This window comes from Leptinotarsa decemlineata, unplaced genomic scaffold (assembly GCF_025532065.1).
Source record: "Leptinotarsa decemlineata unplaced genomic scaffold, Ldec_3_MD MMD2_tig00001973_RagTag_RagTag, whole genome shotgun sequence".
Lineage (NCBI taxonomy): Eukaryota > Metazoa > Arthropoda > Insecta > Coleoptera > Chrysomelidae > Leptinotarsa > Leptinotarsa decemlineata.
The window spans coordinates 1,446,815-1,464,010 of record NW_027412572.1 but is presented as its reverse complement, the minus strand read 5'-3'; the positions used below and the strand labels follow the sequence as shown (position 1 = coordinate 1,464,010).

At 36.2% G+C, this 17,196-nt stretch overlaps 1 protein-coding gene across 2 annotated transcripts in view; it reads left to right on the top strand.

Annotated features, from left to right (window-relative positions):
• Positions 1-17,196, top strand: part of LOC111516680 (neuroligin-4, X-linked) — a 108,450-nt gene that overhangs the window by 15,166 nt on the left and 76,088 nt on the right. For both annotated transcript variants that reach the window (XM_074176630.1, XM_074176629.1), the window contains exon 2: positions 13,912-14,245. In XM_074176630.1, coding sequence (XP_074032731.1) covers positions 13,989-14,245 — 257 coding nt within the window. In that variant the 5' untranslated portion in view covers positions 13,912-13,988. The remainder of the gene's footprint in view (positions 1-13,911; positions 14,246-17,196) is intronic.

Below are 17,196 nucleotides of genomic sequence, written 5' to 3'. Positions count from 1 at the left end.
TATTCATACTCAATTCTTCTTTTTTAGTTGTTTCACGGATTTCAAATCATTTTATATAGTAGACAATGGAAGTCTGAACTAGTGAAATAAATTTGTTAATTAATAACATTTTCTGAATTGAAAGTTGATATAAAAATCCCTATAATTATTAAACTAAAACATTGGCATTTTTTTCCTTTGGTGAAGTTATCCTTAATAGGCAACAAAATAGATTACCGTTGCCAAAATAAAAAAAATTGTTATTCTCTATTGTTTTATTGACAATTGAAAATTATAATATTATAAAAAATACATTACAAATTTTTTTTTTTAAATTTTCTATTGCTTCAAAGTCTCATGGCTGAAAACTAATTAATAATATTTTTTTAAAATTTTTTACAGCTATTGTTGATAAATGTATTATAAACAAATACATTGTTTATAAGAAATTCGAATATTTTTTTTTTGCATTACGTTAATTGAAAAAAATCATGATTTTTAGAAAAAAAATGGTTTCTTAAAAAAAATTTTTTGTTGCTAAAAAATGCGTTTGTTAATTAACAATCGTTTTTTGCAACTAAACATTAAAATTTAGGGACCGTTTTGTTTTTAAATCATAAATTTTATTGTTCGTTGAGGTTTTGAAAAACTTGAAAAACTACGCACTCTACATATCATCACAAATACACACAAATTACTATTAACAAATAAACCTGATCATTTATATAATAGACTTGTTAGTTTTTCCCAGACTAACAGCTATTATACTCGAAATGGTTCTGTCTTGGTCATTTCCAAACACAACTCGGCACTTTTTACTCGTGGTTTTTCCTATATTTCCGCTAAACTGTCTAATAAGTTGTCCAGTGACTTCAGACTTCACACGATAATGACATTTAAAAAACGCTTGAAACTTCTTCTTAAATCTCGGTAATTGGTGCTCTGTATGTCGATTTTTGCATAACCCTTGTTATTATTCATTTTAATCAAGCTTTTATTATTGTGTTTATTATTGTATTGGTTAATTTATCTTCCATTCTATACTTCTTATCATTATAGTATTTTATTGTATACTTTTGTAAGGTTGATTTGAAAAACAGCTTATGCTGATAATCCGCCTGTTCATCTAATTTATTTTTGATGAATAAAGTCGATTTATTATTATTATTATTTTCACCGTAGTGTGCACTGGTCAGGCCCTATCTCCCGAAGCCCCGATACATTCGGGAGGGCGCGCCAGCATTATCAACCAATGACCACTCCCCACACCGTGGGGTAAGAAATCATTGGGTCCGAGAATCATGTGCCCTGAGCAAACGCAGTGAGCCAAGAATGACAGCCTTCTGCATCTGTGCGGCTAAGATTTCTGCCTTAGTGCGGCAAGCCGGTATGATTTTGAGATTCGAGAGTAGATAAGACATCATTCCACCAAGGACTCCAATAATCAGAACAACCATCTTGACAGAGTGATCTGGATAGAGTCTGCGGAGTTCGAAGAGAAAATCTCGATATTTTATCCGTTTTTCCTCCTCTTTTCTGACGATATTCGTCTCGCCAGGAGCTGAAAACTCCACGACAAATATCGTTTTGGTCTGGTGGTCGAGAAGGACTACATCAGGCTTATTAGCTTGTATGAGCCTGAGGGTGGGGAACGAATAGTTCCAATAAATTCGGCACTTCTCGTTTCCCACAACGGATTCAATATCCCCCGGAGCGTAGGGCAACACCGGTGTCTCGTCAATACCGTAAGAGTGCCGTAGATGATAATATAGCACACTTAGGGCCGCGTTATGTCGGTGGATATAGGCCGAGACCGCATATGCTGAACATGCTGATAGCAAGTGCATTAGGGTCTCGGGCGCCTCGCGGCAGGCCCTGCACCTTGTGTCAGGAACCTCTATACCCATCACGCGACTGCGGTAGACTAATGTGTTGGCAAGCCATGATGAACCCCTCAGTTTCCGACTTCAGCCCACTCGACCTGAGAAAAGCGAACATCAGGCGCTTTGATAAGCCAAGGTCTTCAATGTTATTGAAGAAGACCCCATGCATCGGCTTATCCCTGTGTCTCCGCAGAAGTAAGGTGATCTCTGCGGCTTTTATCTGAGCTTTTTGCTGAAAGGGTTCCAACTCGGTGACAGAGTTGTAGTCACCTCGTTCAGATTCGAATACTATACCGAGTTCATCAGCTGCTCGAGAAGCTGCCCTAAAGAGAAATGCTCCAATTCCTGCTCTCTCATGGTCACGGACCATGCAGAGAAGGGGATCCGAACTCCTAACGACTTTACAGGCTGTATCCAGTACCATTCTGTCATGTAAAGTGTCATGTAGACACTTTACGTCGAGTTGATACAGCTCCTCCCGAGTCCACTTCACTACCCCAAACGAGTAGAGTAAGATTGGAACGCCAAGCATATTTGTTGCAGCTACTTTGTTCTTCCCCGACAGTTCCGATGACCAGATCTGTCAAAGTTTGTGCTGATACTTGCCACGGAGAGAGTTTTTCACTTCAGTTACCTCTTGCGAGTGGCGTTGTTCTACCCCGAGGTAAGTATACGTCTCTCCGGCATCCAGATGATGTAGGATGCTTCCATCTACGAGCTGCACATCCTCTCCGTAGTCCCCGCATCGTCCTCTTTTGAGATGAACCATTGCACATTTGTCTATCCCGAGTTTCATACCGATAGCATGCGTATACTCTTCCACCACCCTCAAGGACTGATAGAGATCCTTCTCTCCAGAGGCATGAAGTTTAAGATCATCCATATAAAACAGATGGGTGACCTTGTGCCTCCGGTTTATGGGGGTGCCACAGTTATACCCTCGAGTATTTCTGAGCGCAAAGGATAATGGCAATAGTGAGATGCAGAAGAGAAGGGGACTGAGGGAATCACCCTGAAATACACCCCTTCTGAAAGTGACCCACCCTGTTTGGACTCTTGCTTGACCAGACGTTATGGTGAAGCAAGTTCGCCAAAGTGGTATCAGTTGTTCAATGCATCTGACTATGTTATCGGGTACCGCAAGGCATCTGAGCAAATGCAAGATGAGCTCATGCGAAATTGTATCAAATGCCTCACGGTAATCGATCCAGGCCATAGAGAGGTTACGCTTATATTGTATCGAGTCCTGCGTTACACATCTATCGATGAGCAGGTTCTCTTTACATCCAGCGACTCCTCTCTTCGACCCTTTCTGCTCATATATCCGTTCGAACACTCGGTCAACTGCGGTGAGTATTCGTGTGTATAAGATGCTTGTAAACAACTTATAACACGAATTCAAGCTTGTTATCGGTCTGTAATTCTTAGGAATCGACAAATCTCCGCTTTTGGGGATGAGAACGGTCCGCCCCTCGACAAACCAATCCGGAATCGGCTGCTCTCCGTCCAGTCATGAGTTGAAAACTCTGGCCAGATGGCGGTGGGTACTTGGTAGTTTTTTCCACCAATAAGTGTTCAGCCCATCTGGGCCTGGAGCAGCAAAGTTCTTGGAACCAACAAGGGCCCTTCGAACGTCATCCGGGGTTATCGGGTTGCGCAGTTCATTGAGCTCAGGCTGTCGAAGCTCTCTGTTGAAAGCTTCGAACTGCGCTAGGGCTGGAGTGTCTAAGTTGAGTGGCTGCGGGTGTTCATAGATATCCTTCCAGAATGATTCCACCTGATCAGCGGTCGGCGGATTATCCACAACACGTGGAGGCTCTTGGAATAAGCGAGAAGGTTTCTCGCGGAACCTAAGGTTTTCCGCGATACTTCTCGCTCGCCTCACTAGTGACTTCTTAGCAGCCACTATCATTCGTATCCTATCAAGGCAATGCAGTGGTGGTCAGCAGCACGCCTTGGCTTAAAGTGTGATGGATACGTCGTAGATTGGCGGCTATTCGCCGCACTGCGGGCGTGAAAGGCCTGTTGGCAGCCCTGTAATCCATCATTATGTTAAAATGTATAATCACTTACCGTGACATTTTAGAAATAGCTACGGTAGTATTGACAGCTTCAGAAAATACACAAAAAAACTTCTCGCGAGCAGACCCTATTATAGTTTTCAAGAATTTTACAATGACAACTTCCAGTGAAATTGTAATTTATTGCGGGTACTGTACATACTCGATTAGACTGTTAAATTATAAGTCGTAAAATTGACAAAATGTTCAAATAACATTTTATGATTGATATTTTATTTATTCATTGACACTTATTCTATTGATTTAAATGTATAATTGATAAATGTATATGTTCATATACTGCTTGTTTATATAAACATTTTATTTTTATTCTATTTCATTTACATTTTACATAATTGTGTGTATTTTGCCTAAATTTTTTTTTCTGTACATGTATATTCTACTTTGTCAACAAAACAAGAGTTTTTTCGAAAATAAAGTATATTTTGATTGATCGATTGATTGATTAATCTATTTCATCGCATCCCAAGAGAACAATTTCCATGCTGATGGAATTAGTGGTGTTACGTTGGCAATAGTGCACTGATTCAAATTTCGATCAAATTGAATAAATATTACAGTTTAAAGCAGACTCATAAAACCTGACAAAACTATTGAAACAACCTAACAGATGAGTGGGTAGCATTTTCGTGAGTGGAGTTGCTGATGGGTTATTTTCATTCGAACGATCGGTCGGATATTTTCGAAATTACGAACTGAAATGAAAAGGCATTATTTTTTATGGCCAGTGGGGTTTCTTTTCCAGACTTTTACGTATTTCACGAAATTCTCCTGAAACTTCGTTTCTCATATAAATTTTACGAATCAATTACTTTTTAAAATAATTTAATGGATGAACTTTTATTTGTGAAATTATAAAACAACAATGAAAATTAATTGGCGCTCCGGGGCGATTTCATTGATTACAGTGGCGCATTTGCTTTTGCAGCTGCAGGAAAGCCCGGAAAAACCTGCAGTGACACATGATCTGAAGATTTTGATCTGCCAATGTTCTCTTTCTCTTATAAAACAAAATGAAGTGGCGAAGTGTCACCTATGGGTGTTTTTCAACTTAACCATGAAAATACAATATTAAATTACAATTTTCTTTATTATCTTAGCTATAATATCTACGATTAATATAATTTTATTGTAGAATAATTTTGCTGTCTGAGATCTATCAAATTGATGAGTACCTTAAATTCATAAAGTGATTGACTGGTCATTATCCGTTCTGTAGATGCAGAGTTCGACATTTGTTAATCACATTGAGCTGATAATAGGGATTTCAACTTTTTTTTGAAGTTCATCATAGTATATGTACTGTAATCATGCGGAAGTTGATTATAGAACTTACAGGCGTTGTACGTGAAAGATCGCTGAAAAATGGAGGTTTTATGTTTGTACATTGTCAGTAAACCCGAGTTACGAGTGTTATAATCACTCAGATTCCCTATTTTAATTAGTTTGTCATATGGATATGTTGGTGTTCTATATTTCAGTACTTTATGAGTCATATTTAATAGATGTAATTTTCTCATATCTAACAATTTCAGTTTTCACATTCCCCGATATTTATGACTTATGTGCTCATTTTCACGTATTCCGAAGGAAAGTCTAATACAAGAGTTCTGTAGTTTTTGAAGTCGACTGTCAACACTCAGAAGAGCGGGCCCATAAATGTAGTCAGTTTCGATAATATGAGGGATTGACATACACGAATTTTCAGAGCGGAACTCATGAATTGTCTACTTGTATAAAGTTGTTTGAGTGTATTATATGAACCTCGGCAAAGTTGATTGACATGTTTTGTGAACCTCACTTCATTGTCTAACCAGAGTCCGAGATTTTTTGTTTCATTTTTTATGGGAATTTTTCCCATGTGCATGATGGAAATAAAAGTAATTGTGGCACGCCCTGTATGATATGGAGTCGATTTCTTGGTATTGATTGAATACTTCGACTTTGTCAAAACTTTCATCAAAATGTTAACTTTTCATGAATTGAAGGTATTGATGGAGTTAAGTTCAAAAAAGGCTATGTTGTGGTCTAGCCCAAATTATTTTTTATCTCGAAAACCGATAGAGATAGATATAGGACATTATCAAAGAAAAAGTATTATAATGAGTGGACGATTCTAAAAATGTGTTAATATACGGGGGTGTCCCTTGGAAATAATAAAGTTGCTAGGAGTTTTTGATAGAAACGGTAACGCCGCAATGCTGAAAATATTATAGATCGATAGAACAAGTAAGGAAATGTAAGATACGACATTTTTAGATAAATCCTAGGCTGCGTTTATCATTAACGTCCAAATACCATCGGCCGCGAGTAACGCTGTATACAGGGTGTTTCAAATTTGATCCTTACCATTGGGATCTCGGAAACTATGAGAGATACGAAGATAGTTGAATTAGAGCAAAGTTGCGCATTAACCTGATTAACAATATACCGTGGAGAAAGTTCTGAAATTTCGAGTATATCCGGAGACATCCGGAAAAAACAGAAATTTTGGAAAATGGTAATTTTTTCTGGCTTTGTTTTCCGAAGAATTTGAAAATAAATCAACCTTCCACATCGCCACTTTTTTCCTGCTTCATAACGATGTTTTGACATTTGTTATCCAACGTTTCGTCTTCCGGCCACCATCATCAACTTTATTTCTTCTTATGGACGCTCCATTGGATTCTTTCTATTATGAATAGAAACAGATTTCATCTTTTCAATGATGTATTATAAGTTATCATTCTTTCTCGAAGAATTGGAAATATTGAAAAAAAATAATTCTTATCATAATAGGCTTTGACTTTGATGTTTCTAAATTCGACTTTCAATTTATTACACTCAATGACATTTTTTTATTGTACAAATTATTGAATTTTTGGCGGAAAATGGCTTTCACGAATGAAGAAAAAAAGAGATATGATATAAATTTATCAGAAATACGATAGAAACAGAGTTAGGACATCGGAAATGTATTTGAACTTTCATCCCGAAAGACGACAATCACATCGAACTATGTTCAAGTTATTGGATAAAAAACTCACCGAGTTTGATTCATGGACCAGGAAACTGAAGAAAATTTGATAAATGAGGTATGTATGTGGTAAGTTAGACATTGTGTCCTTTTCAATTAAAATTTATAATTTGCAGATAAACATGAACACGGAGAAATCTCCACGTCAAATTTCCTCCGAAATGAATATTTATCATACAAGTGCTTAGAGACATTATAAAATACACATATCTCAAAAATTGTATCCTGGTGATCCCGAAAGGCAATATGAATTTTGTAATTGGCTAAAAAGAAAACCTGATTTTCCTGTTTTCCTGGAAAATGTAATTTGGACATATGAAAGCACTTTTACGAATTGTGGGATATTCAACCGAAATAACGAACACATTTGGAGCACAAACAACCCCAGGCAGTTCCGAGAAACTCGACCTCAAGTGCGATTTAGTATTAACGTGTGGACAGGAATTTACAAAGATATAATTTTGAGTCCTCATTTATTTGACGGAATTCTGAATGGAGAAACCTATCACCAGTTTTTAATGTCGATTTTCGAAGACTATTCGGATGATTTACCTTTGGTTAACTATAACAACATTTGGTTTCAACATGATGTTGCTCCACCGCACACTACCAGACGAGTATTTCATTACCTGACTGAAAGGTTTGGTGATGAATGGATAAGGAATAATGAGCCGGTGAGGTGGCCTGCAAGGTCTCCAGACTTAAGTGTTACAGAATGGATACATTCTTATGGGGTACACTGAAAAATAGAGTTTATGGTCAGAGGGGCTATCCAAATATTGAGGACCTCCAACACAGCATTGTTAGAGGGTTTGGAAGATTGAGAAGGAGGAAAATTAATCGTGCAGTGAATGATATTCGAAGAAGGTCACAGTTGTGTTATTATGAATAAGGCCAGCATTTGGAGCATTTGCTGTGATTTACTTTTGTCTTTATATTTTAGTTAATTATTGTTATTTTTTCCAAGTTCTATCTTCATTGAAAAAGACACAATGCCTATTTTACCTCATATCCACCTCATTTATCAAATTTCGATTGTTGATTCCGTCTCTGTATTTTTTCATTGGCTTTTCAAACGAACAAAACTCGATGAGATTTTGATTCAATAACTTGAACATAGTTCGATGTGGTTGTGGTCTTTCTGGATACAATGACAGACAGAACAGGCTACATGACAGAATGGTACTGGATACAGCCTGTAAAGTCGTCAGGAGCTCGGATCCCCTTCTCTGCATGGTCCGTGACCATGAGAGAGCAGGAATTGGAGCATTTCTCCTTAGGGCAGCTGCCCGAGCAGCTGGTGAACTCGGTATAGTTTCGGACTCTGAACGAGGTGACTACAACTCCGTCACCGAGTTGGAACCCGTTCAGCAAAAACCTCAGATAAAAGCCGCAGAGATCACCTTACTCCTGCGGAAACACTAGGATAAGCCAATGCATGGAGTCTTCTTCAATAACATTGGAGACCTTGGCTTATCAAAGCGCCTGACGTTCGCTTTTCTCAGGTCGAGTGGGCTGAAGTCGGAAACTGAGGGATTCATCATGACTTGCCAGGATGGTGTCTTCAACACCTTAGTCTACCGCAGTCGCGTGATGGGTATAGAGGTTCCTGACACACGGTACAGGGCCTGCCGCGAGGCGCCTGAGACCCTAGTGCATTTGCTATCAGCATGTTCAACATATGCGGTCTCGGCCTATATCCATCGACAAAACGCGGCCCTGAGATTGCTATATTACCATCTACGGCACTCTTACGGTATTGACGAGATACCGGTGTTGCCCTACGCTCCGGGGGATATTGAATTCGTTGTGGGGAACGAGAAGTGCCGAATTTATTGGAACTATTCGTTTCCCACTCTCAGGCTCATACAAGCTAATAAGCCTAATGTAGTCCTTCTCGGCCACCAGACCAAAACAATATTTGTCGTGAAGTTTTCAGCTGGCGCGCCCTCCCGAATGTATTGGGGCTTCGGGGGATAGGGCCTGACCAGCGCACACTACGGTGAAATAATAATAATAATAGCATTTATTAAAATTTAGTTAAAAACCATTTACAGGGTTAACTAATTATGTCAAAAAAACCATATCTATCCTTATAATTACGAGGTTACAATTTGAGAAAATGAATGAATATTATAATATAACAAAATAAAATAGGAAAAAAAATAGATTTCCGATGTCCTAACATTGTTTCTGTCGTATATGTAATAAATTTGTATCATATCTCTTTTTTCTTCATTCGTGAAAGCCATTTTTCTGCAGAAATTCAATGACTTGTACAATAACAAAATATCATTGAGTGTAACAAATTGAAAGTTAAATTTAAAAACATCAAAGTCAAAGCCTATTATGATAAGAAATAATTTTTTCAATACCTCCAATTTTTCAGAATGATAACTTATGATACATCATTGAAAAGGTAAAATCTGGTTCTATTCAAAACAGAAAAAATCCAATGTAGCGCCCATAAAAAAAGTTGATGATGATATATTGGAAGGCGAAACGTCGTATAGTAAATCCGAAAACATCACTATATAGTAGGAAAAAAGTGACAATTTGGAAGTGTAATTTATTTTCGAATCCTTTGAAAAATAAGCCAGAAAAAAAAAAGAAAACCATTTTCCGAAATTTCTTTTTTTTTTCGGATATCTCCGGATATTCTAGGAATTTCAGAACTTCCTCAACGGCATATTGTTAGTCATGTAAATGCGCAACTTTGCCTCGATTTAACCATCTTCGTATCTCTCATAGTATCCGAGATCCCAATGGTGAGGATCGAATTTGAAACACCCTGTATTGTACCAGGTCTGATGTTACGAGTTTTGTGGATTTTTTCAAAAAATCTTTATTGGCAAGAGGTCGGCAGGTTGAATTTTTCTAAAAAGTTTGACAGTTGCTCATGCATGCATCTCTCCAATACTGTCGAAATTGGACTGAGAAAAGGGATGCCCTTTAATTATCAACATTTTCACTTCACATCAACAAATTACTTCATTTCAGTACTCTAATATTTTTTCCTTTAGTATTTTTATTTGCCCTAAAATTTCAGAAACAAGAAGGATGTGCAGTGTTGATGTATTTTTGAGTTCTTAAATATTGGTTTGTACCTTTTTGGTGTATTTTTGAGTTCTTAAATATTGGTTTGTACCTTTTTGAGACTACAAAAATATTGATAATGTTTTTTCGGAGACAAACGTCTAGTAGTCTAATCAACAAGTTCAAAAACATGAAAAATTGAGATAAAGGGCCTAAAAATATGAGCGATAGCTCATCAGATTCGGACTTACCTCTAGAAAAATGTTTTTGAAGGATTTTGGTGCAGGTAAAAAATTGCAATTGTTATTAACAAAATGAGATTAAAAAAAATTGTATTTAGTTTTTCGTTAATAACTCAAAAAATATTGATATTTAAGCAATTTTGAAAAAAGCTCGTTGAAGAGGAGGAAATTTCCGATAAAAAAGTCTCGACTCCCGAAACTTCATCTCCATTATCTATAATTTTAATTTGACGTTAAAAATAGGGTTCCGCGCGGCTGTTACGGCATGCGCGCTCTGCCGCTAATGAGAGTTTATCAAAAGAAATAATTTTTTTATAACATAAAATGTCATTTTAAAAATTTGAAAAAAAACAGTATCTTTTTAACACTAGAATGAATCGAGTCCCGTATAAAAAAAAGTTTTATCACCATTTTTCAAAAAGTTATTCATTTGTTAACTAAAAAATTTTTTCCCAAGCCCGTTGGCATAAATAATGGAATAAAAGGTATAAATAATTGGCCTTCAAATTTTGAACTTCGTGGAGCCCTTTTGATATATATATATATATATATATATATATATATATATATATATATATATATATATATATATAATATATATATATAATATATATATATATATATATATATATATATATATATATATATATATATATATATATATATATATACATATATATATATATACTTCATAGGATCCTGCGATAAAAGTTCATAAAAATGTATTAATTTGTTGATTATGATTTTTTATAACTATTGCAGAATGAAATATCTAAAAATTATTGATAAACATTTTTTTTCAATTGATATTTAGCTATGTCTGTTTTCACATTGAACAATGGCAGTTATTAACATAGGATATGAATTTCTTACGTAATTTTTTCATTAAATTGTTTTAAACAAATAGAGAAATTCAATATTTCCAAAACTTTTATTTTACTATTCCGTTGTCTAGAGATAATCATGATTTGAAAAAAAAAGTTTTCCTAATTTTAATTTTTAACTGTTTAAAATCGATTTTTTCATATTTAGATTGTTTAAATAATTAGTCAAGAAATAATTTTGCTTTCAAAATCATTATTTACACTTTTGAATAGTTTGGCAAAAAAATTGTCATTATTCAATTATTTATTAGTTTAACAATTTGTTATAAACAAATATTGACCAACGTCTTATTTTTTTCTGAAGCAGAAAAAAATGATAAAAATAGCTTCGTATAAAAAAGTGCATGAAAATTACCGTATCGTATGATATTAGAAAGTATTATAATGAATAAAGAAATTTTTTTTATGACGCTTTTTTATATACAGGGTGTCCCTGGACTTCCTCTTTTCCTCTCGGGAATGTATAGATGGAGTCAAAATATTACCATTACTTCATATAACTTTTTTTCCTAAAATCCTTCGTTACCAAGTAACGGGCCCTCGAAGTTACAAAATGAAAAATGTTTTTCTTTGATAACTTTTCAAGTGAATATTCAAAATCATTCAAATTTTGGTAATTGACTGAACAAATGAATTCCTTCGATGAGCTTCCATGCAGGAGTCAGCATGGACATTTACACAAGAGATGCATTGTTGAATAGAATAACATTACATTGTGAAGCCATACGAAACGACCCTGGAATGCTATTTCAAGTACAGAGAGGGTGTCTTCGCAGACTAAGAAAATGTATAGAGAGAGAAGGTGGTCATATCGAGCAGTTTCTGTAGCGGATATTTCATTTCTGTTTGCTCTTGAGGCTCTTGAGTTTCGTTAGTTAAACGTGTTTGCATTATAAAAATTCGTTATGAACATTTTACCTATCATTTCCATTTTCTTTAAAAACTAATATTTTCGAATAATGGTAGACATCTCAGGATAAATGTTGTTGAATTAACGTTATCATTATTATTTCTGCTTTGATAATTATTCATTTCAAATAATGGTGGACGAGCGGGTTTGATGTCGTCGAGTAGAACTACATTTTTATCAAGACTCGTTGCTCCGATCGACTTTCCACACGAGTACTTTTATTCATAAAATTGTCCAAGTAACCTTATTTTGTTGAAAAATATTGAAAAATATCTGTCATTTCAAAGTTTTGGGGTGTGGACCATCGGGGGTAGTCCGTTCCTGACTTTGTAGCAAAACAATTGACTCCTGCATGAAAGCTCATCGACGGAATTCATTTGTTTAGTCAATTACCAAAATTTGGATGATTTTGAATATTCACTTGAAAAGTTATCAAAGAAAAACATTTTTCATTTTGTAACTTCGAGGGCCCGTAACTTGGTTACGAAGACTTTTAGGAAAAAAAGTTATATGAAGTACTGGTGAAATTTTGACCCCATCTATATATTCCCGAAAGGAAAAGAGGAAGTCCAGGGACACCCTGTATAGCTGTTTTTATAATTTTTTTCTGCTTCAGAAAAAAATATAACGTGTTGGTCAATATTTATTTATAACAAATTTTTTTGACACACTATTCAGAAGTATAGATTATGATTTTAAAAAACAAAATTATTTTCTCACTAATCTTTTAAACAATCGAAATATAGAAAAATCGATTTCAAACAATTAAAAATAAATATTAGAAAAAAAATTTCCCAAAAAAATCTTAATTATCTCTCGACAACAAAATAAAAAAAAATTTCAAAAATATTGAATTTCTCTATTTGTTTAAAGCAGTTTAATAAACAAATTTCGTAAAAAATTCATATCCCATATTAATAACTGCCATTGTTTAATGTTAAAACAGACATAGCTAAATATCAATTGAAAAAAAAATTTATCAATAATTTTTAGATATTTCATTTTGCAATAGTTATAAAAAATCATAATTAACAAATTAAATAATTTTTATGAAATTTTATCGCAGGATCATATGAAGTATATATATCAAAAGGGCTCCACGAAGTTTAAAATCTATAGGCCAATTGTTTATACTTTTTATCTCATTATTTATGCCAACGGAGATTGGGAAAAATTTTGTTAGTTAACAATTGAATAACTTTTTGAAAAAAGATGATAAAATTTTGTTTCTGCGGGACTCGATTCATTCAAGTGTTAAGATAATACTAGATTTTTTGGAATTTTTAAAATGACATTTTATGTTATAAAAAAATTATTTCTTTCAATAAACTCTCTTTAGCGGCAGCGCGCGCATGCCGTAACAGCCGCGCGGAACCCTGTTTCCAACGTCAAATTAAAATTATAAATAATGGATATAGAGTTTCGGGAGTCGAGACTTTTTTATCGAAAATTTCCTCCTCTTCAACGAGCTTTTTTTAAAATTGCTTAAATATTAATATTTTATGAGTCATTAACGAAAAACTAAATACCATTTTTTTTAAAATCTTATTTTGTTCATAACAATTGCAATTTTTTAGCTGCACCAAAATCCTTCAAAAACATTTTTCTAGAGGTGATTCCCAATCCAATGAGCTATCGCTCATATTTTTAGAACCTATATCTCTATTTTTTATGTTTTGGAACTTGATGATTAGACTATAGAAAAACATGTTTTGAATTACACAGCTATAGAAAGCGATGAAATGAAAAATCATATGAATTTAATACTATCACTGATAGAGTTGTTGATTTACTGCAAGTAAGGCATCAGTGAATCCATACTATTATTATTGTTCTGTGCGTATTGGAAAATACTCTAAAAAAAAAAATTTATATTTCAGATAATCATGTCGCCACAAAGTTCTCTTGACGATCAGCAGGAGGGTGCGTATATATACTAAATGTCGGTTGTGACGTCATGCGTATATCGGACACAACAAGAGTGTTGAGAAATGTGAATACGCTCACGACGATATTTTGTGTGATGTGGATTATCATAATCATAATTTCGCCGGAGGTATCAGAAGCAGGGGTTTCCTTTTTAGTGCATAAATATAGTACGCGAATTGTGAGGACTAAATACGGACCACTTAGGGGCATCATGATCCACATACATCCTTCTGTAGAGGCCTTCCTAGGGGTGCCGTATGCAACACCGCCAGTTGGGAGTTTGAGGTGAGTAGGAACATTGTGAATGATAACTTGGGCACGATTCGATTTTTTCTAGACAACATTGGTTCGACTATGTGTAAATAACACTTTATTATGAGATTATCTCGCAACAGTTTACAAAAGCGCGTGTCTCAGTATACAATCATTCATTTCTAACAGATTCATTTCCGCCGTTCTTAAAAACCTCGATCGTAATCCCTCTTTACAAAGATGGTGATCTAGAGGATCCTTCGAACTATCGCCCAATTCCTCTTATTCCGTCGTTAGCAAAAATTATTGAAAAACAGGTGAAAATACGTTTAACAGAACATTTCAACTTCGGTGATATAATAAGCTCCAAACAATTTAGATTTCAGTTAAACAAAAATACTCATGATGCCATATTTTCATTTTTATATGAAGTGTATAGTAACATTGATAGACGGAGATTACAGCAGCAGTCTTTTGCGATTTCTCTAAAGCAGGGGTCTCCAAACTTTGAAGCCTTCGGGCCATAATGATTTTTTCAGTTTGTTCCAAGGGCCAATTTCTGCCCTTAACTATATTTCTAGACTAGAATAGTCGCAAAGTACGTGTCCTAAGCAAACTTACGCTTTTTTTGCATTTCAATTATTATTGTGTATTGTGACACTTGACGACATCTAGTGGCGAGTAGTGGTACTATGTACTCTCTTTTTCAGCTACCCGCTAGGTGGCATTAGGCGTAATTAAATATTTGGAATTACCGCGTTGGTTCGAGAAAGTTCTAGTTCTAGCTAGTGTATTCCGATCACCTCGAGATGGCAGTAATAATTGCATATAAAAAGGCTAGCGGCGCAACTGCGAGTTCGCACTAGTCGAACTTCACACCCATATATCCCAAAATATCAACGCTTCTTTTTGCACCATTGCAATCTCCCTAGACATCCAAAAGGCTTTCGACAAGGTCTGGCACGCGGGCCTGATCTGGAAGCTTATCCAAATCAATCTGCCTCATCACTTTATCCGACTAGTTGCATCCTATTTATCCAACCGACTTATCCGCGTCAAAGTCGGTGAAGCTCTATCCACCCCTTTCTTCCCAAAAGCCGGAGTCCCCCAGGGATCAGTCCTCGCCCCTTCACTATTCCTCATCTATGCACATGATGTTCCCACAACCCACAAAATCCTCCAATACGCCGACGACACCATCCTATACTCCTCCGCCCCCAACACTCGCCGCATGCAAATTCAAGCCCAAAATATGATCGACCATTTCGAGCAGTGGTGCAACAAATGGCGTATCAAAATCAACCCCACAAAAACCCAAACAATCCTCTTCCGACATCCTAACACCTCTACCCGTCCCAAACTAAATCCGGACAACTTGAATCTCAGACTTTTGGGGGAAAACCTCTTACTCCAGGACTCGGTTTCCTACTTGGGGGTCACCTTCACGAGGACCCTCAACTGGGAAATCGACCTGAGAGAGACACTGGACAAAGTCCGGAAGAGAGCTAACCTTCTAAAAGCTCTGAGAGGAAAACTTGGGGGATGCGACAGTAGAACTCTGCTTCACACCTATAATACCTTTATAAGACCAGTCCTCGACTGCAAAGCAATGATATACTGTACGCTTCCTCCAAGACTGTCCAACCGCATCCTTACGACTGAACGACGAATACTACGCAACATACACAACCTGCACTACCGATACCCTTCCCTACACTTATACAACCTCATAAATACTACACCAATCGACCAAAGATTTCAAGAACTCCGAGGACGATATGCGACCAGGACGATGAGCAGCAACAACACCGATGCTATCGATACGCTCACATCGCCATGGATCCCCCGTGGAGGATCCCGAAGGAAACCTAGGAAAAAGCTCCCCTTTCCCCCAGCCAGACTCCTGGGAGCGATGGAAGACCCACCGGAGCCGATCCAGGACATCCTAGAGGATTTCCCACTGGTATACAGATAGCGGACACCTGACAGCAGCGCCCCGGAAAGTACCGAAAACCTAAACACGCAAAACCCCGGCCCAAAAACCCGTACCAAGTCACAACATCTGGACCACCGACCACCGCAATGAACCCGGACTACCACATGGATCAACATAAAAACCAACTAAGAAAACTGGAACACAAAAACAACATAACACAAACACCAACATAAAACACAAAACACACATAACTTACTCACCCTGAAGAGGCATAAGCCTATAGCAGGGCCCTACACAAACACATACACACACAAAATTGTAAAAACTGTAAATAATTTGTAAATATACGATTTTCATTCATTCATTCATTCAACTGCGAGTTAGTCTGCGCAGGAAAGGCGAAGGAAGCTAAACTGTCTATTGTAAAATAAAGTAACACCCGTCAATAAACGTATTTTGATTTGACTTATTGTTTTTATGTGTAATTTGTTAGTATGGAAAAGAAGCGAAAAATCGACAGTGAATGCAAAACGTTCCAAGAAAAATGGAACTTTCAGTATTTTGTGATTGAGTCCAGTAATAAGGCGCTATGTTTAATTTGTAATGAAACCATAGCTGTTCTCAAAGACTATAACATTAAACGACACAATGAATCGAAACATCTTCAAAGTTACTCCAAGTATACAGGAAGTTTGCGGAAGGAAAAATTTGAAACTTTGAAACGCGGACTCAAATCGCAGCAATTTTTGTTTACCAAAGCGAATACTAAACAAAAGTCTGCAACTCGCGCCAGCTTTCGTGTGGCTTTCGAAATCGGAAAATGTGGCAAACCATTCACCGATGAAGAAATTATAAAAGAATGTTTGATTGCAGTAGCCGAAAAAATATGCCCCGAAAAGGTAAATTTATTTAAAAGTGTCAGTTTGTCAGCAAACACCGTGGCTCGGAGGGTGCAGGACATCGCAGAAAATATATCATCTCAACTATCTGACAAAAATGAAGAACTTCTTGATATTGATATTATTCACGGCACGACAACTGGGGCAGA